The sequence below is a fragment of the Lepidochelys kempii genome, chromosome 10, assembly GCF_965140265.1.
Source record: "Lepidochelys kempii isolate rLepKem1 chromosome 10, rLepKem1.hap2, whole genome shotgun sequence".
NCBI classification, from domain to species: domain Eukaryota; kingdom Metazoa; phylum Chordata; order Testudines; family Cheloniidae; genus Lepidochelys; species Lepidochelys kempii.
This window is the reverse complement of record NC_133265.1, coordinates 19,788,288-19,815,915: the sequence shown is the minus strand read 5'-3', so window position 1 is coordinate 19,815,915 and position 27,628 is coordinate 19,788,288. Positions and strand designations below refer to the sequence as shown.

At 43.5% G+C, this 27,628-nt stretch overlaps 2 protein-coding genes across 2 annotated transcripts in view; one reads left to right on the top strand and one right to left on the bottom strand.

The window, feature by feature from the left end:
• Window positions 1–8,227, bottom strand: part of ABCC6 (ATP binding cassette subfamily C member 6) — a 46,976-nt gene extending 38,749 nt beyond the window's left edge. The window contains 4 exon segments of the mRNA XM_073362331.1: window positions 375–500; window positions 1,190–1,366; window positions 7,858–8,202; window positions 8,204–8,227. Of these exon segments, the coding sequence (XP_073218432.1) occupies window positions 375–500; window positions 1,190–1,366; window positions 7,858–8,202; window positions 8,204–8,227 (672 nt within the window).
• A 1,453-nt stretch (window positions 8,228–9,680) lies between these two features.
• LOC140918293 (BOS complex subunit NOMO1) overlaps window positions 9,681–27,628 on the top strand; it is a 32,753-nt gene continuing 14,805 nt past the window's right edge. Inside the window, exons 1-18 of the mRNA XM_073362330.1 lie at window positions 9,681–9,879; window positions 11,246–11,335; window positions 11,992–12,037; window positions 13,687–13,787; window positions 13,898–14,004; window positions 14,205–14,277; window positions 14,913–15,065; window positions 16,096–16,233; window positions 18,874–18,963; window positions 19,668–19,773; window positions 20,191–20,341; window positions 20,812–20,989; window positions 22,252–22,393; window positions 23,491–23,622; window positions 24,420–24,556; window positions 25,460–25,547; window positions 26,449–26,512; window positions 27,477–27,572. Coding sequence (XP_073218431.1) covers window positions 9,748–9,879; window positions 11,246–11,335; window positions 11,992–12,037; window positions 13,687–13,787; window positions 13,898–14,004; window positions 14,205–14,277; window positions 14,913–15,065; window positions 16,096–16,233; window positions 18,874–18,963; window positions 19,668–19,773; window positions 20,191–20,341; window positions 20,812–20,989; window positions 22,252–22,393; window positions 23,491–23,622; window positions 24,420–24,556; window positions 25,460–25,547; window positions 26,449–26,512; window positions 27,477–27,572 — 2,024 coding nt within the window. The 5' untranslated portion in view covers window positions 9,681–9,747. The remainder of the gene's footprint in view (window positions 9,880–11,245; window positions 11,336–11,991; window positions 12,038–13,686; window positions 13,788–13,897; window positions 14,005–14,204; window positions 14,278–14,912; window positions 15,066–16,095; window positions 16,234–18,873; window positions 18,964–19,667; window positions 19,774–20,190; window positions 20,342–20,811; window positions 20,990–22,251; window positions 22,394–23,490; window positions 23,623–24,419; window positions 24,557–25,459; window positions 25,548–26,448; window positions 26,513–27,476; window positions 27,573–27,628) is intronic.

Here is a 27,628-nt window from a genome sequence, read left to right as displayed (position 1 = left end):
CCTGTTTGCATGGGGCCACTCTGCAGTCACTACCGCAACCTCAGGGATGCCGTAGCCTCTGCTGCATCAGCTCCCACGTGGTGTTTTGGGTCAGTGGAGCCATACAGGTGCGGATTAAGTGACCACACCACTATGCCAACCCGGGCCTGCCACCACTTCATGCAGCACCATAGGGGAAGCCTCATAGAGCACAACTCCACAGTGCACAAGGTTTTGCAGACAACCCCAGCTCGCCTATAGAACCCCATCAGTCCTGCTGTCTGTTGGGTCTTCTGCACCCACCGATGGTGAGGGGGAAGAGAGCCAAGACCAACTTTGCCCCATAATAGTTAAATTGAAACTTATGTTTATTAAAAAAAAAAAAAAGGAATTACCATTGTAATCCCCAGAACTGCTGGGCTAATGAAGAACACTGGAGCTCGCAGGGTTCCTTGATTTGTTTCCCAAAGGGTGTAGAATAGGTTCGAAAAACACAGTAATATCAATATGAATCCAAGTACCTGGGACAAGGGAACAAACATGCCAGAATGGACTGTAAAGGGACAAGTATGATAACAGTAGTCTGTGTACTGTAAGGTATCTGAGTATTAAAGGGGCGTTTGGGACACACTGTGATTGGAAGCAGTTTGGGAAGTAGAGGCAGGCTAAGATGGAGAGTGCTACAAGGATTGTTGTTCCATTTTAGGCCAGATCCTGAAATCCTTACTCACTCACTCCTTGGCTCAGTGATCTTACCTGATTAAGGAGTAAAAACTAGGTAAGGCTCTCCGGTTCTGGCACTTATATGGGAGAACCACAATCAGACAAAAGCAATGTAACCTATGCAGTCATACTAGCCACCAAGCAGGAGAAGGACTGGGGGATTCAAAGGATATTATCAAGACAGTTTTAATCATTATGAAAAATAAAATTCTTCATACCAGTCACAGTAAACTTAGCATCAAAAACTCAGCCTCTAATACTAGATAGTGTGACCCTAGTGGAACAAGCACCAGACTGGGGCTCAGGAGATCTGACTCTGCACTGGCCTACTTAGAGACCTGGGTCAAATCCCTTTACCTCTCTGTGCCTCCGTTTCTCCATCTGTAAAATGGGAATAATGATATTGACCTCCTTTGCAAAGTGTTTTGAGATCTACAGATGAAAAGTGCTATATTGCATAGCTAGGTATTATTTTTATGATCATTACCATTTTAGTTTTGAAGAGGTGCGACATTCTGATATATCCTCTGCTGTTGTGCTCAAGAAACAGGTAATAGAATGGAAAACAGATCCAAAGATAGGCACAGGGAATCCAAGCAATGACTGTATTCTGAAAGCACTGGGTAAAGCTTGGGTTACCTGTATACCACGTCTGATTCCAGTCCTGCAACAACACACACAAAGAAATGGTTTAGCACAGCCATAGCCTGCTATCGACCATACCCCTATCTTGAACTGTAAGGAAAGACAGAGAGAAGGGAGCAGATCCTCAGCTGGAGTAAATCACTGTAGCTTGGTTGAGGACTACACTGATTTACACCAGCTGAGGAGCTGTTTTTAAACATTTACAATTTAAAAGGAGTTTGAACAACAGAGATTCAAGGGGGCTGGGGGAATGACATGGTTAAAGAGATGGGAGAGAGAGGTAGATTTAGCATTTTAGATAAACTGGAGGTGGGAGAGGAGGGAAGGCTAAAAAGGAGAGATTGGTAAAACTGGGACTTTTCAGCTTGGAAAAGAGACCACTAAGGGGGGAGACGATAGAGGTCTATAAAATCATGACTGGTGTGGAGAAAGTAAAGAAGGAAGTACTATTAACTTCTTCTCATAACATGAGAACTAGGGGTCACTAAAAGAAATAAATAAGCAGCGGGTTTAAAACAAATAAAAGGAAGTATTTTCTTCACACAACGCACAGTTAACCTGTGGAACTATTTGCCAGGGGATGTTGTGAAGGCCAAAACTATAATAGAGTTCAAAAAAGAACTAGATAAGTTCATGGAGGATGGCCACTGTCCAGGATGGACAGGGACGGTGTCCTTAGCCTCTGTTTGCCAGAAGCTGGGAATGGATGATGGGATGGACCACTTGATGATTACCTGTTCTGTTCATTCCCTCTGGGGCACCTGGCATTGGCCGCTGTCGGAAGACAGGATACTGGGCTAGATGGACCTTTGCTCTGACCCAATATGGCCGTTCTTATGTTTTTGAGAGAGCTCCAGAAAGCAGAGTAAGAAATAAGCAGGGAATGGCCAGGAATTTTAGCAGTTGAGATAATAAAGGACAGACTGTGGCAAAACTAGAGAGGATTAAGGACAAAACTGGATGTGGAGGAGAAAGAGAGGTTAGACTCAAAGATTACTCCAAGGTTGTGAACCAGGGAGACAGGAAGGTCTTGTGGAGAGCTCTCAGTTAAGGAGAGGGATTAAGAGGAAAGATAAAGTCTGTTAAATTCAGTCTATAAACTGCATTCTGTTACTTCCTTTCCCCCCACCCCGTGAAATCTTAAATGTATAATCTCATGGAATGTATTTTTAAAATGCCATGATCAGATAGTTAGATGTAGGGAGTTAGCGTAATGAAATTGAAAGAAGAATGATTTTTTTTTATATTTGAAAAATTTTAAGTATGTGGATTACAAAAATTGCACAATAACAGCAAAGGTTCCTTCCCACAGGGATCTACAGGGAGAAATAACTGCCAGGCACGCTGGGGACAAGTCTGAGCATGTGGTATCTGAAAGGGGTATTCAGCAGGTAACTGCTGTGCTAGTCAGATGCTTACACTGGATAATGCTTTGCTTTCATGGGCCCTGGTGTTTGTACAAAAATTGGGCCTGAAGGTGGGAGGAAAACTTTACACAGAGAAATAAAACCAAAACTTTTAAATCTCAGCGACTGAACAGAGGCTCCCAAATCTGTATTTAGGCACCTGAATAAAAGTGGCCTGATTTTCAAAATGCTGAACATCTGCAGTTCAGAGTTGCTAATTTTGGTTGGATATAGATTCATAGATACTAAGGTCAAAAGGGACCACTATGATCATCTAGTCTGACCTCCTGCACAATGCAGGCCACAGAATCTCACCCACCCACTCCTGAAAAAACCTCTCGCCTATGTCTGAGCTATTGAAGTCCTCAAATCATGGTTTAAAGACTTCAAGGAGCAGAGAATCCTGCAGCAAGTGTCCTGTGCCCCATGCTACAGAGGAAGGTGAAAAACCTCCAGGGCCTCTTCCAATCTGCCCTGGAGGAAAATTCCTTCCTGACCCCAAATATGGCGATCAGCTAAACCCTGAGAATATGGGCAAGATTCACCATCCAGATACCCAGGAAAAAATTTTCTGTAGTAACTCAGATCCCACCCCATCTAATATCCCATCACAGGCCATTAGGCTTATTTACCATGAATATTTAAAGATCAATTAATTGCCAAAATCATGTTATCCCATCATATCATCTCCTCCATAAACTTATCGAGTCTAATCTTAAAGCCAGATAGATCTTTAGCCCCTACTGCTTCCCTTGGAAGGCTATTCCAAAACTTCAGTCCTCTGATGGTTAGAAACCTTCGTCTCATTTCAAGTCTAAACTTCCCGATGACCAGTTTATATCCATTTGTTCTTGTGTCCACATTGGTACTGAGCTTAAATAATTCCTCTCCCTCTCCGGTATTTATCCCTCTGATAAAGAGAGCAATCATATCTCCCCTCAAACTTCTTTTAGTTAGGCTAAACAAGCCAAGCTCCTGGAGTCTCCTTTCATAAGACAGGTTTTCCATTCCTCGGATCATCCTAGTAGCCCTTCTCTGTACCTGTTCCAGTTTGAATTCATCCTTCTTAAACATGGGAAACCAGAACTGCATACAGTATTCCAGGTGAGCTCTCATCAGTGCCTTGTATAACGGTACTAAAACCTCCTGATCTCTACTGAAAATACCTCTCCTCGTGCATCCCAAGACCGCATTAGCTTTTTTCACGGCCACATCACATTGGCAGCTCATAGTCATCCTATGATCAACCAATACTCCAAGTTCCTCCTCTTCCTCCTCCTGTATTCCTGGAGGTTTCATCATATGACATAATCTTTAATTAAAGATTAATTTTTAATTCCTGGAGATTCCAGGACAATCCTGGAGGCCTGGCAATCCTACTGCAGCTCTCATTGATATCTGAGAGATTTGTGGGTGTTCAGCACCTCTGAGAATTGGGCCCCTTTTATTAAGATATCTAAAGATACTTTTAGAACCCTAATTTTAGGCAGCCATGTTTGAAAATCTTGGCCTACATTGCTTGAAGCCTTCCTGTTCTACCTTCTTCCAGAGTAGAACAGATAGGACTGGGTGGATATTTTTGGTTCTCCTAGAGCTTTTAGGGGGTAATGAATAGGAGGAGAGAGAGAGTTATGGCAGATTCCAGGCTGGTGCTCAAGTGACTGAAGGATTTAATGTTGAAGCTTTTGCTGCTAGATATGTCTCTGGGATTGACAATCCAGCAGTCGCCTGCATTGCTCATATTCAGTGGATTTGTTTCAGGTTGCTGCGTCTATGATTCCCTAAGCCCCTGAATGGTCTTGGGTCTTGATCCTGTGTTGTGATGTGCCCAGCTGGATGGCCATGCCTGTGCAGAGCCCCACTGACTTGACTGGGATTCCATGTGAACCCATCAATTTATTCGTGTAGGTCACACTACAGTGCACAATTGGGGCATTAACTATTAAGAACAGCCACCTGCACTAGTTGGACCTGTGCTTGGGTTGGTTTCAAAAGACCTGTGCTAAGATCATTTTCACAGGATTAGAGAGACAGGTGTGGATATAGATGGGAAATCACATAAATTTGTTTTAGCTCCATGCAAGTGAAGTCTGTTATCTTGCCTTTAGCAGCTTGTTAGGGTGGTATCAGTGCTTTCATCAGTTAGGGGGCTACTGACACCTGATAGAAGGCAAGGCTGAGAAGAAAGCAATCACTTGATGAGGAGAGAAAGTGGATGATGGTTTGCTAATTACTATGAGGCTTTTTCAGTTTTGAGCAAGGAGACTGTAAAGTGTGTCCCTTTAGGTTTCTATTCCCCATAGCCCTTTTAAAAGTATTTCTCTTATGAATAAATAACATTACAGGTATATACTGAAGTAAAGTTAATATAAGGAGGGCTAAAGACATTTTAATATCCTTCTGTCATAAATATAAAGGGAAGGGTAAACACCTTTAAATCCCTCCTGGCCAGAGGAAAAACCTTTCACCTGTAAAGGGTTAAGAAGCTAAGATAACCTCGCTGGCACCTGACCAAAATGACCAATGAGGAGACAAGATACTTTCAAAGCTGGAGTGGGGGGAAACAAAGGGTTCTGTGTGTGTGTGTGAGATGCTTTTGCCGGGACCAGAGCAGGAATGCAGGTCAGAACTCCTGTAAAGAGTTAGTAAGCAATCTAGTTAGATATGCGTTGGATTCTATTTTGTTTAAATAACTGATAAAATAAGTTGTGCTGAAGGGAATGTATATTCCTCTTTTTGTAACTTAAGGTTTTGTCTAGAGAGATTCTCTGTGTTTTGAATCTGATTACCCTGTAAGGTATTCACCATCCTGATTTTACAGAGGTGATTCTTTTACTTTTTCTTTAATTTAAAATTCCCTTTTAAGAACCTGAGTGCTTTTTTATTGTTCTTAAGATTCAAGGGTTTGGGTCTGTGTTCACCGATGCAAATTGGTGAGGATTTTTATCAAGCCTTCCCCAGGAAAGGGGGTGTAGTGCTTGGAGGGGGGGGATATTTTGACGGGGAGACATTTCCAAGTGGGCACTTCCCCTGTTCTTTGTGTAACACTTTGGTGGTGGCAGCGTTTAATCTAAGCTGGTAAGAATAAGCTTAGGGGGTATTTCATGCAGGTCCCCACATCTGTATCCTAGAGTTTAGAGTGGGGAAGGAACCTTGACACCTTCCATCCAAGGACTCCTTGGACCTTAACTCTAGTTAAGCCCTACTGAATGATTAGTGTAATTCAGAAAATAATAAAAAAGGAGTACTTGTGGCACCTTAGAGACTAACCAATTTATTTGAGCATGAGCTTTCGTGAGCTACAGCTCACTTCATTAGATGCAGTGAGCTGTAGCTCACGAAAGCTCATGCTCAAATAAATTGGTTAGTCTCTAAGGTACCACAAATACTCCTTTTTCTTTTTGAGAATACAGACTAACACGGCTGTTACTCTGAAACCTGTCAGAAAATAATCTGGCCCATTATATATTGAGGGTGAAATTCTCCCCCATTGAAGTCAACTTCAAACTCCCATTGAAGTCAATGGGAAAGGGTTTCATCCTTAATATTTTGATACTGTTTTTTGTAATATTAATGTGTTTATTTCCAACCACCATTATATAAAAATTGTGGTACCTGTAGCTCTAGTTAACAGTAATTTTAGTGTCTTGGGCCGCTACACAGTTAGTTTGATGTAAACTGCCTTGCATGGGTGGGAGCCAAATGTAAGTGAAGACACTTCCACAGCTAGGTCGATGCAAATGCCTCTCTACACCGACTTAATAACATCACCTCCCTGAGTGGTGCAGAGTCATGGTCCATGTAACTAGGTCAACGAAGTGTCAGTGTTGACACTGTATTACTTACATCGATTGTTACTGGCTTTCAGGAGCTGTCCCATAATGCCCAAGGCTGACACTACAAGCAGGGGTGCTGGAACAATTGTTTTAGTGGGGGTGCTGAGAGTCATTGAACCAACCTGTAAGCCTGTTATATAATAGAAATCAATTCAAGCCCATGACAGCAGCCCCAGCACCCCTAGTTCCAGCACCTATGAATATAAATGATCCTGGTGTCAGCTCACTGCTGACCTAAGAAGCCAAGCGTGTGCACATTCAAGCGATTTAATAATTGCAGTGGCTATATGCTGATGTAAATTAAGTTGACAATTTTGTGGCGTAGACATGGCCTTATACATTAGAAGGGTTGCAAATATTTTTGCCACCAGTAATAGGTAGAGACAATGTATGATGCAACCAGCATAACACTTTATTAAAGATTTTGACTGCATTCCACCTATGGTTGTTGTAGCTTATATTTTCAAATATTAAAGTCCAGAATGGTGTATTAGCTTTGGACCGTGCCCAAAGCTAAGGGCTTCTGGGAAAGGGTTTCAGCTTCCACGAGTCCAAAGTTTCTTGAAGCAAGGAAGGTCAGTGAAGCGGACAGGTGCCATCTATGAATGGGGGGAGCTCTATAACACTGCTGGGCAGGTGTGGGCGTTTTCACTCTCAGCTCTAGTTCTCTTTGTTGGATCTCTCCCACACGCTCCAGCAGTTGTTCTCCCCCCTTCAGGTAACTGTAGTTTGCTTTCCTCCCACCCCCCGCGGCAAGGGGTAATGAACCATTTGCCTACAATGATTGAGAGGAGAAACGGCTGGAGAGTGGGCAAAGGTCTGGACTCTGCAGCTGGCGATAAACAGGGCCCTGTCATATAACACTGCAAACGGGGAAACCCGAGAGCGAGAGAGAAAGAAGCCAGCGAGCCCTGAGTAGCTGGGAAGTTGCCGCACTTCTTGCAGGGCTAGGCAGAGGGAATGGTCCCCTTCTCCAGGCACGAGGCAGCGTTTAAGTGCCCCACCCCCACCGCACAGACCCCAGTGACGGGCTATGCACAAGCACTGCAACCGAGCTACCAGACGTAGCTGCTGTTGCCACCTGGAGCCTGCTCTCAGATCCGAATCGTGCCCAGCGGCAGCTGCAAGATCCGAATCGTGCCCAGGGGCAGCGCGGGGCGGGGAGCGGCTGGTGCGATGCCCCGCTGCAAAACGAGCAGCTGCCGCCTGGGGGAAGGGGGATTTTGGGAAACCGCCTCCGCAGCCGGGGGCGCGGGGAGCTCACTCACCCAGAGGCCCGCGAAGCCCTCTCGGGAGCCGCACAGCCAGCCGCCCCCGGCCATGGTGCGTGCCCCGGAGCGCGGCGGGGGCTGCGGCCGGCCTGGGCCCTCCTGCGCTGGCTCCGGCCGCCCGCGTGGCTCGCTGGCCAGGGTGGTTAATGTGTGACGAGAGCCCGGGCCTGTTCGCCGAGCCAATGGCCTTCGGGGTTGGGCCTGGACGGACCGGCCCCGAACCCGGGGAGAGTTTGGAGTGGAGGCGGCGTCCCGCTGGGAACGTCCCCCAGAGACTATAAAGGCCTCGGTCCCAAAGGGCAGATACAAGCGCGCGCCCAGCTCCAAATTAGCAGGTTTGGGAGTCAGACTCCACTCCCTGCTCCATTATATCCACCTACCTATCTCCCTGACTGCTGGGGAGCGACGGACCCCAAAACTGCCTAGGATTGGCCCCCAGGGTCAGATTTCCAAGGCTAACCTCACAGCCCAGAGCAAGCTGTATCAATTTCACTAATTAACACTAATGACCCCTTTTAGGTCTGTGTACACTGGAAAGCTATAGCAGCATAGGAATGTCGGTTGGAGCCCAGGGTGTGGAAAAACCACACCTCTGAATGACTTTGCTGTGCTACATTAACCCCTGTGTAGATACAACTGTGTCAATGGAAGGGGGCATCTAGCAACTAGTTAACTTCATTCAGCAACCTGGTGTTTCTACACCAAAACCCTCTTCTGTTGGTGTTGGCTCTGTCTATGATACAAAGCTCTGCAGGTATAATCTCTGCGGTGTAGACATACCCTTAATTAACTCAGGAAGGAATCAAACTAAATTGCTCTAAAGCACTGTTAATCTGAAATCCATGGAGGTTGCGCTGATTAAACTAAATCAGTTTCTAAGGGATTGTCTACTACACTTAATATGCTACAGCTGTGCACTGTAGCACTTCAGTGTAGACATTGCTATGCTGATGGTTTTTGAATGTTATAATTCTTGACATCTGATTTGGCCAGACCAGATAGTCTCTACCTAAAAGAATAAATGGACACAAATCAGATGTCAAGAATTATATCTGATTTGTGTCCATTTATTCTTTTAGGTAGAGACTATCTGGTCTGGCCAAATCAGATGTCAAGAATTATAACATTCAAAAACCAGTCGGAGAACACTTCAATCTCTCTGGTCACTCGATTACAGACCTAAAAGTGGCAATTCTTCAACAAAAAACCTTCAAAAACAGACTCCAACAGAGACTGCTGAATTGGAATTAATTTTCAAACTGGATGCCATTACATTAGGCTTGAATAAAGACTGGGAGTGGATGTATTATTACACAAAGTAAAACTATTTCCCCATGTTTATTCCCCCCGCCCCCCTTCTTGTCAACTGCTAGAAATGGTTCACATTGATTATCACTACAATTTTTTTTCCCCCACCTCTCCTGCTGGTAATAGCTCACCTTACCTGATCACTCTCCTTACAGTGCGTATGGTAACACCCATTGTTTCATGTTCTGTGTGTATATAAAGTCTCCCCACTGTATTTTCCACTGCATGCATCTGTTGAAGTGAGCTATAGTTCAGGAAAGCTTATGCTCAAATGAATCTGTTAGTCTCTCAGTTGCCACTAGTCCTCCTTTTCTTTTTGGGGATATACTAGGATCCTGGGGTGGAGGGGGATAGGGCCGATTAGGGGATGGGGATGGGGATGGGGCCGAGTCCGGGATCTCAGGCGTGGGAGCCCTCCAGGCCAGCAGATGGCAGCAGGCTGCGGTTTCAGGTCCTACTCCGCGGCCCTTCGGGCCCTCTCCGCGAGCCGCCTGTCGCAGGGCCGGAGAGCGCGGCTGCGGGGCGTGTGTCAGCGGCGCTCCGGTCCCGGCGCGCGTGGGCCGCCGGCAGGGGGGCGGGATGCGGCGGGGCTGGGCGGCCGCGCTCTGCTGGGCCCTGTGCTGGGCCCTGGCGCGGGGCTCCGAGGACATCGTGGTGGGGTGCGGGGGCTTCGTCAAGTCCGACGTGGAGATCAGCTACTCCCTGATCGAGGTGAGCCGCCCGGGTCCCCGCCTCCGGGGCGCCCTCTGGGGCCTTCCCTGCCTGAGCCCCCCCCCCCAAGGGAGCCTTCCCCCCAGGGATCCTCCTCGCCCCCCAGCCGGGACCCCTCCCATAAGGGAACCCCCCCCGCAGCCGGCCTCACCCCCAGGCGGGGTCATTCCTCCCGGCTGTGAGGTTCCCCCAGGCACCCCCGAGGCGCCCCTATGCCCAGCCGTGTGCCCCGTACTTCCCTAGCGGGAATCCTCCCCCACGTCCCCGGTTCTCCTCAGTGCCGGGGTCCCTCTCCTCGGAGCCCGGCTCGGAGAGCAGCTGGCACATGCCTTCCCCTTTGCCCCACTCTCCGGGCAGCCAGGCCTCCGCGGGGGGCAGCAGGGTCCGCCCGTTGCCTGGGGTTGTGTGTGTCACGCTGGAGAGCCTGTATCTGAACTCGCCCAGAGCTGGAGGGCAGCTGGTTCAGGCCCATTTGTGGTTCGAATGGTGGATTTCATCTGCCCATCGAGGTTTTTCCAAGGTCACCCAGCGCCCCTGTGTCAGCGCCTTCCGTGTAAAATGGTCCCAAAGTTGTTCCTCTCCCGAGTTAGCGTTAGGGTGTTTTGGGAAGTTGGCGGATGCTGGTGCGTTTGGAAGGATTGTTACGATTCTTTTTTAAATGGGCTTTGTTGTCTTTAAATCCCATGTGTTTCTGTTGTCTTTAAGGTCCATCTTATGTTGCGGAGAATTGTGTGGGTTTTAAATCGCCGTTTAAAGGGAGGCTGTCAACTTAAAAATCAAACTTTGCCTGAATGTTTTTGCCCACCATAGTTAGTAAGACCTAACCTTGTTTGAACTGACAGACTACAGAGATAATATTTTTTCCCATTTTGTGCATTTGACAGCTTTTTGTGTTTAGCAGGGTTTGTTGTTTTTCCCTGAATAGTCAGTTAATTAATTTCCATTTTGTTTGTCAGTTTTGTATCACGGGGGTGGAGAGAGCAATTAAAGAAACCCCAAAACCCTAGGAAATTGTGATTGTAAAATCACAAAAGAGATTGCTTGGGAATTTGTGGATTTGTGTGAAACTACTTTAACAATTTTTTTTATGTTGACTAGATTTCACATTGACAGTATTCCTTTAATGTATTTTCCTTCTAAGCTGGGTTCTTTTAAAAACATTCATCCATTTTTTCCCAAGTCTGAGATTCACCTTTTTGTGTGATTTTTATTTATTTTTTTTCCCCCTGTAAATTTTCCCTCTCTTATCCCCAGGGAACTGTGCAATGGTTTTGTGGTGCAAAATCCACTGGGAATTCCTCTTTCAGATTTCACTTACATGTATATTTTTCAGAGACAACTTTTCATCTTTTTCTGTTTCTTGTAGATTAAATTATATACAAAGCATGGGACTCTGAAATACCAAACAGATTGTGCCCCAAATAATGGCTACTTCATGATTCCCTTGTATGATAAGGTAAGAAGCCAGAGCTGTTGTGCTCTCTTGCCATGCAGTAACATAACGGGCTAATTTAACATTCAGTCCTGTTTGCAGAATGAAATGTCTTTTTAGAGTTTGATGCAAAGTTACACTGGGAAAGCTGATGCTTACATTTGGAAAAAAAAAATGGAAATCAGCCTCAAATGTTCTAATAATAGCTTAATGTTTTTTAAAAAAATTAAATTAAATTATCTAAATTAACAAAAAATACCCCCCTTCTCCTCATAACTTGAAGGCTTTCAGATTTCCAGTGTTTAGGCCCTAATCCTACAATGAACACTGCACAGGTAGACCCGTGAGTGCCTGTCATACCCTGTTGACTTCAGTGGGGTTCTACATGGATATATGGGTCTATCTGCATGGAGCTCATGGCAGGACTGTGGTCTTAGTATCTTCCATAGGCCTCCTGGGGGTACTGTCACTGAAATGGAAGTCCCTGTTGAGAGAGGCCCCTGACCTATTTCCTGAATGGTGATGCTCAAGCAGTCACAGGGATTTTGAAAATAATGCTTTGGATTTTTTAATGTGTTCTTAAATACTCTCTGCAACATTGAAACTGTGCACTGAATGTTTTTCTTTAAGCTAGCTGATTCCATTTAAATCAACAGGTCCTCGTTATGCTCTTTTTCTAGGGGGATTTTGTTCTTAAGATTGAGCCACCTCTTGGCTGGAGTTTTGGTGAGTACTTGGTCTGCTGTAGAAATGGTGCAATTGCACATGCAGCTGTTCCACTGCCTCCTTTAGACTGGCTCTGATTTGTAGGCTGGAAAAAGCAATTGTTTCAAATGAGCTAAGCTCTACTTAGGTATGTCCTAGTTATGGTTTAAATGTCTAAAATGTACCTTTCTGTGAAAATTAGTTTGGTTTCATCCCAATCCTTATTGTTCACATAACAAAAACCACCTACTGGACATTCTGGTCACCTGTATGGGCTAAGCCTAGTACTGCTTTAGGAGGGTGGGGTTTTGGATGGAAATTAGAATGGTCAGGGGAATAGGGTATTTTTATTTTTGGGTGGTGTGCCTTGGCTAAGGATTAGGCTGCTGGATTTGTTATATTTTGCATTGGTTGAAATGCATGGACTGTATAGGCCTGACTTTCAGAAATGCTGAGTGCCCATCAATTAACTGAGGTCAATAGGAGCTGTGGATGCTCTGTACTTTTGAAAATCAGACCATGTCTTTTTTTAAAGATGTCAGAAATGTCTAGAGGTTGGGATAGGAGCTTCTTATTTATATAAAAATAAATGGTAATAGGGCAGTTTTGAGTGCATTGGCAGAAATAGTGACCATTTTAGAGTGTTTGTGGCATCTTGAATGTGTTCAGTGTGTCCTGAAACTCTTTTAAAGCTTAACTGTAGAAAGAGGGGACTACGGAACAGCAACACATAACGTGTTTTTTAGTTCTAGTTTATAAAGATGTTACTCTTCCTGCTTCTGGGAAGAAAAATTTCCCAGAAGACACTGAGATCTTTCATTTTATAGAATTAAGGTGCATGGAGTTTTGGAGCTTGTAATAGAAGTTTGAATGAGCTGTGGGTGAGGGAAGCGGTTCATGAGGCTCTTACTATGGGCCTTGCTTTGGGGTGGTTACTGCTATGGACTCCTTCAAATGTTGAAAATGGCTGCTGCAATATTGGCACTCCAGTGAAACACTGAATTGTAGGTTGAAGAAAGAACATAGAAACTAGCATTAAGGATTTTCAGTAAACAAAATAAGTTTGGTTTTCCTAATTAAATATCTTGCTATCTAAAATGAACTCCCAGACTGAAGCTCCAGCCACATGACTTTTCCCTTTTACCACATTATAGGAAAACATGCACATTGACTTTAACTGTATTCCATTGAAGAAACGTAAGTTGCTAGGTGGGAGAGGGAAGAAGACCTACTAGCTTGATTCTAATGTGCCTGTGAGGTGGATATTTTCAAGGCAACTTCAAGTGGTTGACAGTGGCGGGTCTTTATATTCTAGCACCTCTCTAATTAGAAAGTTTTATGACTTCATTATTCAGTCTCTTGTTTCTGAGAAGCCAACCATTTAAATGATTTGCTTTTTAAAGAAGCTTACAACATTTCAGTAAATACAATCAAACAGTAAAAGTAGTGTACGAAATAATGAGGCTATTCACTCATTTGCCCGGGGAAAGTAACTGTTTGATTGGTGAGTCAAACATCTGTAGTTTCTTCACATGGTAAGGGTTGGCAAGCTGATATTGGGCTTGGGCTAGTAAATTTCCATTATGATTCTGCAAAGCTGCAGTAAAATAGACCCACAATTCCCATGTCACTAATGTAGTTTGCGATTTCATATTTTTTTTTTTTTCCAGAGCCAACTAGTGTGGACATCCACGTGGATGGTGTTAATGACATTTGCACAAAAGGAGGAGATATTAACTTTGTGTTTACAGGGTTTTCTGTGACTGGAAAGGTTAGACTCCTTTTATGTTCTTTTGCCACATCTCAGTTTAACAATGCATGTCTATTTCATAGGAGCAGTACACTGCTGCTTGGCAAGTTACTGTTTGTGCCTCTTGACAGGTTCTCAGCAAGGGTCAAGCATTAGGTCCTGCAGGAGTCCAGGTTGTACTGAGAAATCCTGGTACTGAAGTAAATATACAAGCTACTGTGACCCAAGCTGGAGGAAAGTGAGTTTTGTGTGTGCACGTGATTGATTAAGTTTATACTGCATTAGTAGATTTGGGAACAAAATATTTTAAATTATTTGGGATTCTTGCTAATGATTTTGGTTTTTTGCTTAAATATTTTTTCTAATGTATGCCCATATCTGGTTGTTCTGTGAATGTGCTGGAAATGCTGAGAAAAAATAACATTTCATGTTGCACAGGTTTGCTTTTTTCAAAGTGCTTCCTGGAGAATATGAAATCTTTGCATCTCATCCTACCTGGACGTTGAAAGAGGTTAGTGCCCAGAAAGCACTGGTAAAAGAGAGGTGACTTTCGGCTTATTGCTGGTGTATATCGATTAGTGCACCACTCTGTTTTAAGTAATTAGGAATGAACATGAGAGAAGATCTGAATCAGTGAAAGAAGTTTAGATCAATGTTTTTTGTAAATTTCACTTAGAGTGTGGTGGGAAACAGCCTTGTCAGGCTGGGCTTGAAAGATACAGGGCTAGCAGGCTGAATGACTATGCATAATGAAAAATGCATGTGCAGAGCCTGCACCTTCCTACTTGTATTTGTAAACAGAAAGTTTGCAGTCCAGTCTGATGTTGAGATCGCCAGTGGTGACCAGGCCTTTGTAGTAGTGACAGTTACTTCCCATGGACTTATGTCCATCTCAATCTCCCGTTAAAGCAACTTAATGGTGGTTTTTCAGCGGGGTCCTTTGTCTGACACATTGCTTGTTGCTGTGTTGTCATCTTCACCCTGAATAACGATGCTGTGGATTAGAAATCCTTTCTGAATATTATGTATGTAATTGCATCATTGTTTAGCTGTCTTGCTTTTGTTTAATGTTGTGTCTTAGTGGTAGTTATAAAAGGCATCCTATTATTATTATTTGATTGCAATGTATCGGCTTCTACATTTCAGGCAAACACAATGGTGAGAGTGACCAATTCCAATGCCTACGCTGCTGGCCCTCTAGTTGTTGCTGGCTACAATGTTTCAGGCTCTGTGCGGAGTGATGGGGAACCCATGAAAGGGGTCATGTTTCTTCTTTTCTCCTCCTCAGTCACCAAAGAGGTAGTGTAAGATCAGACACATTGTATTCGTAATAAGGATGTGAATGGAGAACATTTGTAGTCTGATAATGAATAATGCTCCTTTAATTATTCTTTTGCAAAAAGGCCCTGATTTTATGCACACGTCTGCATGTGCTTAACTTTACTCGCATGAGCTCAGTGAGACTGAGCATGTGCGTGAGCTCTAAGGTTGCAGTACATACAAAACTAAGTGTTCATGTTTATGTCAGAGTCGTAAGATTTTTGTTGGGATGGCAGGGAGGGGGATTTAACCACCTACATTTTTCTTAAGTCATATTTGTCCAGTTATCTATCTCTGCATGCTAAGCTCTGGGTGACAAATCCTGGGTTTCTCCAGCAATGCAAAAGCTCCACAGGGGTCAGGAAAGAACTTCTGGCACAGCATTGTGCAGTGCTAGGGTTTTTCATCTTTCTGTGAAGCATCAGATCTTAGCCTCAATTGGAGGCAGGATACCACACTTGATGGACCTTGATCTCATCTGGTATGGCAACTCCAAGACCACCCTCTTCCCTCCCCCGGTAGCATAGGACTAGGAAAACTTATGTTCTGGTTCAGAAAGCATTTGTTCTTAAGTGTTTATTTTCAAGTGCTTATCACTCTTCAGGGAGAAAAACACCAAAACGCACCTCTAGCCTAAAATATTAATCCTGTCTACAGTATTACAGATAGCACTGTACAGACATGCAGTGCAGCTGTTAGATATTGAATTTCTTGATTCTTTTGCCTTTAAACTTGCTAGTATATCATTTCATTTATGTAGTATTCTCTGGTGTGTACACACTTTCAAACTCTGCCCCTAAAGCCACGCACAATTCTCCTGTCACATTTAAACATTCCCCCCCCCAAAAAAAAAGTGTGCACAAGAACTTGGGGTGCAAATTTGCAGTTTTAATTTTAGAGGCTGCTTTTGAAAATCTATCCCTTTGTATGAAGTGTAACTGTTTTTCTCCACTCAGGAGGATACAGAATGTATGGGAGAAAGAAATAATATTGCTTTTTATTTGCACAGGATATTATGGGCTGCAACATTTCTCCAGTTGATGGGTTCCAAGCAAGAGACGAGTCTCTTTACTATCTGTGCAATGTTATATCAAAAGAGGACGGATCTTTCACCTTCCTGTCTTTACCAAGTGGGGAATACACTGTGGTAGGTAACTAGAAAGTTCATCGCTTTTTTGTACACTAGATTGCTGGTGGGTTTCTTATTTTTTCTAAACCAGAATTCATAATTTTATAGCTGCCAAAACAGCGCTAATGGAAGCTTTCTAAATTGGATGAAATAGCTGGAAAAGAGCTGTGCAGTGTAAAAAGTTGGGCGCTGAAGTAAGTTGGGGTGGAAGAGCTATGTGGTTGTGTTTCTGAGGCTGATGAAGCCAATCAAGTTCTCATCTGGATAGCTCAGCTGGTCACAGACCACCCCTGAAGCTTGGACTGGGCTGGAAAGCTGCAGATAGTCGCTGCTGGATTGCATCCCTAAAGTTCTCCTCTTTAGTTCACTCACAACTCCTAATAAACATATTCACTCTCAGCCAGGGAGGAAAAGTCCTTGCAAGTCTTCTAATTAGGTCTCATGCTAGGCCTGGTATAGAGCATTTTGGCATTGCAATCTGTAAAATGGTTGGACTGCACCATGTATCCATTCCCTTACCTTTTTCTAGTGGTGTAGAGGCACCTGCAGTTGTGATTGCACTAACACTGTACTTTCCTGTCAGGACATATAAGTGAGGCAGCTGCATCAGTGCATTTGATCCTCCCATTGTAATCCCAAAGCATCCCTGCCCCACTGACCAGCGATTGTTCTGACAAGCATCTGTCACCTGCCAAGCCTCTCCCCTTGGGGTGAACTAAGCCATGAGCAGTCACGAGACTTGGGCGAGGTATCCAGAGTGTCGGTGACAGAGGTGAAAAATAGGATGCAGAAGTCCTGGCTGGTTCCCTCCTCTCACCACTAGAAAGTGCGGAAATCCAGTCTTTATCCAAACCCTGGCAAATCTTCAGTGCCTCTCTGATTTTTGTCCACCCAGATAACTTCTTGAAAAGTTGTCGGACTGACGACTAGGACAAGATCCATCCTAACCTGAGGGCAAACAGTGAGGAAATGACCCCCTTCTGTATTTCCTCTTTACAATGGCTGCTTGCTTTGTAGCTGGGTGTGTTAGCAGGAAACAGCAAGCATAGTATTCCCACAGTATTCTTGCCAGCAAGTTAAAGAAGTATGGGCTGGATGAATGGACTATAAGGTGGATAGAAAGCTGGCTAGATTGTCGGGCTCAACGGGTAGTGATTAATGGCTTCATGTCTAGTTGGCAGCCGGTATCAAGTGGAGTGCCCCAGGAGTTGGTCCTGGGGCCGGATTTGTTCAATATCTTCATAAATGATCTGGAGGATGGTGTGGATTGCACCCTCAGCAAGTTTGCAGATGACACTAAACTGGGAGGAGTGGTAGATACACTGGAGGGTAGGGATAGGATACAGAGGGACCAAGACAAATTGGAGGATTGGGCCAAAAGAAATCTGATGAGGTTCAACAAGGACAAGTGCAGAGTCCTGCACTTAGGATGGAAGAATCCCATGCACCGCTACAGACTAGGGACCGAATGGCTCGGCAGCAGGTCTGCAGAAAAGGACCTCAGGGTTACAGTGGACGAGAAGTTGGATATGAGTCAACAGTGTGCCCTTGTTGCCAAGAAGGCCAATGGCATTTTGGGATGTATAAGTAGGGGCATTGCCAGCAGATCGAGGGACGTGATCGTTCCCCTCTATTCGACACTGGTGAGGCCTCATCTGGGAGTACTGTGTCCAGTTTTGGGCCCCACACTACAAGAAGGATGTGGAAAAATTGGAAAGAGTCCAGTGGAGGGCAACAAAAATGATTAGGGGACTGGAACACATGACTTATGAGGAGAGGCTGAGGGAACTGGGATTGTTTAGTCTGCAGAAGAGAAGAATGAGGCGGAATTTGATAGCTGCTTTCAACTACCTGAAAAGGGGTTCCAAAGAGGATGGCTTTAGACTGCTCTCAGTGGTAGCAGATAACAGAACAAGGAGTAATGGTCTCAAGTTGCAATGGGGGAGATTTAGGTTGGATATTAGGAAAAACTTTTTGACTATGAGGGTGGTGAAACGCTGGAATGCATTACCTAGGGAGGTGGTGGAATCTCCTTCCCTAGAAGTTTTTAAAGTCAGGCTTGACAAAGCCCTGGCTGGGATGATTTAGTCGGGGATCGGTCCTGCTTTGAGCAGGGGGTTGGACTAGATGACCTCCTTAGGTCCCTTCCAACCTTGATATTCTATGATTCTATGAAGCAGTTGCAATGAGGCAATCTTCTCAGTGTGTGCTGTAATTCGTCCTCTGCACAAGACGCCAGGACTACCAGTGAAAATATTTTGGCTTGAATGCCAGCTTTTAAATACCTAAGAACAGAGTATAACATTTATATAACCATTTGTATTTGCTGTTCTTGACTGTGTGGACAACGCTTATCAATTCCCTGCCATGTGTGATTGCGTGTGAGTCTTACAATGAAGCTTGGGTTGCCTGATTTAATTTCTCCTCTATTATGCTTAAATATAAGACTGCCACACCAAAAAAATTCTGAAAGGTTAACTCATTCCATGCCACTATCCCTCTGAATTATTTCTCCAGCAAATTTTCAACTCCATTTCAGAAAGGCAACAAGGGGTGCCAGCTTTGTGCAGCATAACTTTGTCTAATGTGCCACATAGGACACAATGCCTTGATTATACCACAGCTACATAGGACTCAAAGAAATTTATCTTCTTCCAGATACCATTCTACAGGGGAGAGAGAATTACCTTTGATGTTGCTCCATCTAGACTGGACTTCTTGGTAGAACATGACAGTCTGAAAATTGAGGTAAGGGGTTAATTTCAGATATTTACAGAGAAAAACTTCCCTGTAGAGTTATACCTATAACAACTGAATTTGTTTTAGTAGAAAGCAGATTTGTTCCACCAGAGTTTTCTTCCTAATGATCAGTGTTAAGCAAATTCCTAATGCATGTTTGGGTAGGTAGCAAACTGTAGAGCATGTAATCTGATAATGGGGAGGATCAAGCACATTTCATGTCCCAACGCTCTGACATGGTGTTTTGACACTTGAGGCTGGTTTTAAAGAAAAAAGCAAAATTGGGAAAATAATCCTACAGATCAGTGAACTTGTTCTCTCCCTTTTGCAACTGCACAGTAACCTTTTAAATTGGTTGTGTGAGCTCCTTAAATGGTAAACTCTTTGGACAGGGACTGTCATTTTGTTCGGTGTTTGTACAGAGCGTAGCGTAGTGAGTCCTGTTCCATGACTTAGAGGCACTACAATAGTAAAAGAATGAACTGAAAACCATCCTGCTCCTGCAGCTGTTGATATAAGTTGCTTTGATTTTGATCTGAATTTATGTAGCAAACACATCAGAGAGATTTAGTTCTAAAAGTGAAAATAATTTTTTTTCTAGATTCCCTGTGTTAGGACATACAGAACAGATTGTTTTTAACTATAAATGTACAGCCAAACACTGTTATATGGTGGATACAAATGTTAAGCTATTTTTTTTTCCTCCCCAACAGCCTGTTTTCCATGTAATGGGCTTCTCGGTCACAGGCAGAGTATTGAATGGCCCTGAAGGAGAAGGTGTTGCTGATGCTATTGTGACACTGAATGACCAAATTAAAGGTGCACAGTGATCTTGATTTGTGGTGCTATGGGGAAGTCTAAACTATGGGAATAGGGCCTGAGATTGAACTAAAGACTAGAGGGCAATAAGGTACTTTCATTGTGGTTTATTTGGCAAGTTAAAGGGATTTTCAGTCGCTGGATTAATTTTCCATTTGCGGTCTGTTGTTATCGTATTGTTTTGCTTTTTTAAATCTTTGTCACAATTTCTCTTGTGACACTTGCCAAATCAAGGACAGAGCTGTAAGACAGAAACAAAAGCTGTGTTAATAAGAAACCCTTTAACTATTTCTTGCCACACAATGCTCGTTAAAAGTAACCTGGAGCTTTGAAGGCGATTTCAGAATTTTTTATTAATGCGGACAAGAAAATACACTTTACACACCTTTTCCTCACTGTCTTGTCTTTTTGTTACAGTAAAAACAAAAGCTGATGGCTCTTTCCGCTTCGAAAACATAACAACAGGCACATACACTATTCATGCACAGAAAGAGCACCTCTTCTTTGATACCATTACAGTGAAAATTGCACCGAACACACCACAGCTGGCTGACATCATAGCAACAGGGTGAGTACGATGTTAAGGGTAGAAATGTGAATCAATTTAAAAAAAAAAAAAAACCAACCCAAATCTTTAATAGACAGGTTTAGATTTTCAAAGTTTTGAGTGCATGACCTGTAGTACCAGAGGCATAGATACTGCTTAGCATTGTGCGAACAATGAGCTGTTGTAACCAAAGAGAAATGTGTTCAGTGTTTAGTTTTGGGAAACACTTATCTTATTATGGGATGGTGCAGTTCAATTTAAAACATACATGTTAGGCAGTAACTGCATGGTGACTCCATTAAGAATAAAGTTGATTATACAGTAACTTGCATTAATGCTACTGGATTCTCTTGTGGTAACTAAGAGGAGTGCACTGCACTGAACATCTGTCTCTCCAACTTAGTGATATTTCTTTTTTAATGGGGTTTGAATGCACATGTTTTACATGGGATCTGTGTGTTCAGGCTAATGGATGGCAATCTCATTTGTAGATTCAGTGTGTGTGGTCAGATCTCGGTAACTCGCTTCCCTGACACAATCAAACAGTTCAATAAATACAAGATAATCATGATGCCACAAGACCAGGACAAAGCATCTTTGGTTACAACAGAGACTGACCCTCATGGAGCGTTTTGTTTTAAGGCAAAATCGGGTACATACAGCATCCAGGTGAGAGCAAGCTTCAGTTTCTCCTTTTCCAGTGAAAAGCCAGGTTATTTTCTAGACACTAAAATATTGACTTTTTTGGGATGTTTTATTTTGTGTTTAAGAAGCTGAAAAGGTGTCTTCCCCAGTCCTTTTATCCCCTTTACACTGGGGAAAACAATGTTTGCTGTATTCTAATGGAGTTGAAGTTCCTGTGGTCCTTTTTGCTTACAGCTGGTAAAAGTAGGAGACCAGACTACACAGGATGCATGTTGTTTTTTATCTGTCTTTGGTTTGAAATCCTGTCTGCCACTCCTTGTCCTGTTATATTGCCGTGTGAGTGAGAGTTGTCAGACAGCTTGTTGCATCTGCCTCTTCCTGCTCTCTATGGCCTTCTCCACACTGGTGATGGTGTGTAGGGTATGTGTAGCTACGTGCAGCAGCGTAAGGCTCTGGCAGCAGGGAGGCAGTGGGGAAAGGCTCCAGCAGCTCCCTGATTTCACTTTGACAGGGAAAGGCTTCAGCAGCGGGACACAACACTGCTAAATATAGTGGTTTAGCTGTGAGAGGCACTGCTTGGGTGTGCAGAGAGCTGCGTAGGGTACATATCCTAAGGTTTTGGTACGGCTTTACTTGCCGAAGCAGTACCTCACTGTCTACACTGCTATTTATACCTGTTCTGGGGGAGAGCAGTGTATGTACTCTACACACCAGCATAAGTGTAGACATAGCCTAAGCATCTGCTTGCAACTAAGGCTGACGCACACCGTGATTCCCTTCCAGCTGAGAGCTCGGGAACTTGCAGCTGTTTCCCACTGGAAAAGGATTAGGAAACATGCTATAAGGAGATGGTTGGAGACTCATAGGTATAGGCTGCCCTAGTCCTCACAGAGTTGACACTTACCAAAGTAGTGGTTCCTATCAGTTGCCACTTGTGGGATTGGCAGGTCATCAGGACTGAACTGTTGGGAGGGTTCCTGGCGCACAGGTATTCCAGACACTTTTAGGAGGCAGCTAGACTGGATAGTGTAAGAAAGAGGAAGCTTTCTTCCAAGCGTTTTCCCCAGGGTATGACCTCCCTCTCTCTTATCTGTGTCTCTGTAGAACTGTATATTTGTCGTAGTGACCAGATAATCCTGAAAAGCAAATGTACCGAACGGCAAGTTCTGTTTTCTCTGAGATGTACAGTACATTTCCAGCCACTAACCCCTGAAAAATGAATTGTGTGCAGTACAATTACTGTAGCATTTAAATAAAAGCCTCTGGTGCTGTGATGTACCCTGCAGGTAATCGTTCCGGAGGCTGAAAGCAGAGCAGGACTTGCTTTGAAACCCAAAATGTTCCCTGTGACGGTTGCAGACAGGCCAGTGATGGATGTGACCTTTTCTCAATTTCTAGCATCAGTTTCAGGGAAAATCTCCTGTTTGGGTAAGACCTGCCTTGAAAGTAAAAGCATCGGTGGTGACTTTTTAGCAGCATACATGGTCAGTGTGATATCCCTGCACCTGAGCAGAACATGAGCATTGTTGTAATCAGTACTAGTTACCAATCTGCAGGCAGAGCTAACCCAGGTAAATGCTGACTTCTTACTGTTTGGCACCAGGGGGTGCTTCGTGTTGTGCAAAACACTGATGGAGATAATCTCTGCTCTGAAGACCTTACAGTCCAATAAGTCTCCTCTTTGATGGGCCATTGGGGTGTCTTGCATTAGTAAAGTTATGTATGTACTTAAGTGTGTGCAGGATCAGGGGCTCTTTGTCTATGTGTCCTGTACTGCACCAAACACACTGCCAGCACTAATTAGTTTATCTTTTACCTTCTGTAGCCCCACCAGTTGATAGATGATAATAAGTCTTGATTGCAGGTGTGTATCTTTCCGGTGCAAGGATAGTGTATTGAATGTAAATGCTGCCACAACAACAAACTTCACAAATAGTTACTTGTACACATGAGTGTTTGTAGGATCAAGGCCTAAGCCACCGACAAGCGTACTTACAGAGTACACAGTTGTTAGACTGTGTCCCTGTTCCTCCCAGCGAGGTCCCTCAAGCCTGCACATGGTGTCCTGAGATTCCCCTTAAATCCCCCTCTCCTCCCCTCTTTCCCCCCCATCCCTCCATCTTCAGCAACTTCATCAGAAAGGACTGGGGTCAGAACTCTGTGGAATTGGTCATAGTTGCACCTAAATTGTTCCCCATGGCCTTCCCCAGGGACTGACCATTCTGTCTCGGCAGTGTTTCTAGGCCCTGCAACTTGTGTATAGAGGCTGAACCCAGGAGTCTAATCTGGGCCTCTGCTTGTCAGCTCCCAGTAGATCAAAAGCTGGTCCCCAAGAATATATTGTGGTTTAATGAACTAAAACTTTCTCAAAAATACAGCAAAGATCTGGTAAATGAGTGCCCAAGAAATAATCCCCTTAAAAGATTAATTTCCTGAAGTTATAGTGCTCAGAAAGTGAAAAACGGGTTTGGTTTGCAAACTAGAAGTCATTATAATTCCTTTGTCTGTCTTGCTTGTTTTCACAGACTCCTGTGGTGATCTGATGGTGGCTCTGCAGTCTGTGAGCCGCCAGGGAGAAAAGCGCAACCTCCAGCTCTCTGCCAAGATGGACTCTGTGGCTTTCACATTTGAGAATGTGCTACCTGGCAAATACAAAAGTAGGGATTAGAGAGAATTTCTCAATACGCTAGTTCAGTAACTAAATTTGTAACTGTAATCTGCTTCCTTTCCTTAAACTGGCTCTAGTCCTTAAACTGGCTGTACTACAGTATTTGCCTCACAAGTCAGATATACAATGTTTGAGAGTAGTTGGAAAATATTACAAATAAATATCCTCAACTTTTCTTGCCGTTTTTATCCAACCCTGAAATCAATCTACAATCAAAGACCCATGGGCTCTGGGAATTATACATGCAGGTCTGGGTCTTTAGCTGGTGTAAATCAAAAGGCCATTGACTTAAATGTAGCTATGCCAAAACTGATAGCATTGATCAGGCCCTAATTCTTCCACCTGTCACTCTCCCAACTCCTGTAGTGATTGAGTGACTATCATTAACAGTGTTTTAGAAACCCTTACCAGGCCACCGTAAAATGTTTGCTCTCTGATATTTCCCTCTTAAACCTGGCACTGAAACGTAGTCTTATAAGGAGAGATTTTCAAAGGATCGCAGCTCCTCTAGGCACCTTTCACAGTGTCACACCCACAATGAGATCAGGACATTGGAACAGCTTGGAGGTTTTGCTGTTCAGTTTTTCAGTTGCAAAATGTGCTTGGATTAGCAGTGATGCTGCATGGCTATGTGCTGCTGGTTAGGTTGCCCCAAACCTATTGTCACATCTCTGGGCAAGTTTTTGTTGGGGAGCAGAGTCATATGAGACATCCATGCAACAAGGACAACCTTTGTTCCCACCATTATAAATCACAAAGAGTTTCTCTGTCGTGCATGTTTTCTAGTAAGCATTGTACATGAAGACTGGTGCTGGAAGAATAAATCTTTGGAGCTGGAAGTTCTGGAGGAAGATGTGTCTGGAATAGAATTCAGGCAGACTGGGTATATGCTGAGGTGTTCTCTTTCCCATGCAATTACACTGGTATGTACATGACACATTCACTTACATTTTCTTACAAACACAGTTTAACAGTCTGACGTGTATGCAGTTTGGAATCTCTGCAGTTATTCTCCTGTTTGAAAGCTCTGTCCAGCATATTTCACAGGTGTTAGAGTATTAGGTAGACTTGTGTGAGGGTCACTGTGGAAAGTGGAAGCCCCCTGCCCTTTGCAAATAGCAGTAGCTGAGGTCTGCATTAACCCATTCTCTTTTGATCACTGATCTACAAGCACACTATCAGAGAGCTTGGGTTTCAGTGGGGAGTGAACCGATCAAGGCTTTTGCAAAGTGGGTGGTAAAGTTTTCCCAAAAAGTACACCATGGTCCTATGGCTAGAGCGGCCACATTTTGGAGGTTCTAGGGACTCTAGGATATGGTTACATTGACTTGGGTCTGTGCACTTCAGTGTGGATGCCAGATCCCTAGGTTTGAGCATGAGTTAGAAAAGGCTTAATGTAGGGTTAAAATACAATGTAGATGATGCTCAAGTCCAGGGTTCCCTAACCATGGGTCCACTGACTTGAGTCCCACTAACCCTGGGTTTACATTGTAGTGTAGACATACCCATAGTTGCAGCGCAGGAATGGGAGTCAGGAGATCTGAGTTCTGTTCCCAGCTATGCTACTGACTTCATATGTGACAGTGGCAAATGATCTCTCTTCCTGTCACTGCCCCTCTCCCCGGGATTGTAAAATAAGGACGATATTTAATTCACAAGAGTATTTAGGTTTAGAGCTCTTTGAGATTTGCCTCACAGCATTTGTAAAGGGCTTAGAGATCTTTGGTTGGAAACTGTTGTAAAAGTGCTATAATTAGTATTTGCCATGTAAATACTGTTGTGTTGGTACCTGCTGATAATCTTTTGTATTGGGGTCCCTCATTCAGGAATTTTACCAGGATGGAAATGGACCAGAGAATGTTGGTGTTTATAACCTGTCCAAAGGAGTTAACCGATTCTGTCTTTCAAAACCAGGTAGCTTCTTTATAATGTTGATTTTAAAACATTGCTGGAAGTTTAACATTTTTTTAAGGCAACTAATCTTCTGGGGTCTCTCAAATCTCTGAGGGGTGTTTGCTGTAGTCCTGTTCATATAGAAATACATTGTAAGGCTGATGAAGTCTCTCATACTATTTAGTTCTTCAGTTAGGGGTAGTGTATTCTTCACAAACAAATTGAGGTCAGAAACTTTCATTGAACTGGATCAGAAGCACCGATCTTTGACCATTTACATTTAGCAGGCTAAAGGTTCATATATTTTGTTCATAACTGGGCTTTCCCTTACTAGAATGTGACATCACAAATCCCATAGGTCTCATCGCAATCCAGGGTATATTCTGGGATAGGTTTGAAATAGAAGATACCAAAAATTTTTCAAAGCAGAAAAAGGAACTTCAGAAAGTTTGAATTAAAGCTTTTTTGTGCTGAATGCCCTAATAGCCTGATTAGTAGGGACATCAACACACAACTCTGGGTTTAACTCATTGTTGGGCTTTGATCTTCAGTTGTCTTATTGATACTGCAGTGGTCAGTAACCAGTTGAAGACTGGTCACCTTAATGGGTTACAAGTAACCCTGTTCAGTTTGCATCCACACAAGTATCACAACAGAATGTGCATGTCCCCACCTGCCATGCTGCTTAATTTTGTTTGTATCAGTGTAGTCTGGGAAAATCTGGGAACTAGCCCATAGTGCCTCTCTAGTGAGATATTCAAGTGAGATAAAACAATTTGTTAGTGCCCATAGAAGGGGTTTCGCTGATTTAACTAACTGCTTTAAATGGTGCAATTTTGGCTATAAGCTGTCCTTAGAATTCTGCTGAATATTAACATAAAAAACTTCAGTCTTTTCAGTGCTTCTGTCTTTGACTCTTCAGGTGTGTATGAAGTGACCCCACGTTCCTGTCACCGGTTTGAGCACGAGTACTACACTTATGACACGTAAGAACAAATGTTACCCAATGTATTTGACATGTATCTTCCATAATACGCTTTCAAGATGCTTTCCTCAACAGGGACTTCATCAAATCAAAGCTTAAAATGTTGACAGAGAGTAATTTTAACCAGTAGAGGGAGTCCTTATCACAACAATGTTCGAAAGAGGCGAGACACATTCATGTTCATTAGATATGGCCAAAAACTTGCCTCATCCATATTTTAAAACTAGTAAGCTTTCAAAATGTTTTTGTCATTTTAAACTGATATTTTTTACAGCTTTGTTTCTCTGAATAATGATTTTTTTTTTCTTCGTAACAAACATCAAAATGGCTTTTTACATAGAACATTGATCACTTGTCAGGATTGGCATGCAAAAGATTTGTAACAAAGTGCACGAGAAGATGAATTGCGCTCTGTGTAACTACCCATAGTGTTGTGACTAAATTCCAGCCGTGGTAGTTACATTCTACCTCCATTGCTTTTGCCTGCTGTCTTTATTGAATAAAGTATTCACCTTAAACTGCTGTTGTGTAGTGGTGAGCTACCTGAGCTGATTGTGCCTGGCTGGTGGGTGGAGTAGTTTTACTCTTGTATTCCACTCGCATCCAGAGATACTAACCAAGAGCGGGACACCATTGTGCGAACGCATAGCGGGAGACCTTGGTTCCAAGAGCATACAGTTGAAATAGACGAGACAGACAAAGATTGGAAGGAGGAGCAGAGGCCCAGAGTGAGGCAGTGACTTGCCCAAGGTTATAGAACAGATCAGTGACAGCACTGTGAATAGACTTCCAGACCAGTGTCCTATTAGCTAGACCTCATTGCCTTTCCTATATTAACTTGTATTCCTAAGTTTGTAAAGTGCATGGGACTTTTGGGGGAAAATTCAGCTAAATGAGATGCTTTTGTTTCAGTTTTTTAAAAGGGGAAGATACTTAGTTCACCTCTTTGCTGCTTTGATTTTCAGGTCTTCTCCCACTATTCTGACACTCACTGCAGTTCGACACCATGTCCTGGGAACAATAACAACAGATAAACTGATGGAGGTGACTGTTACAATTAAGTAAGAACAGAGAAATCTTGGGGTAAAAAAAGGACATCTATTGCATAAAGTTTTAT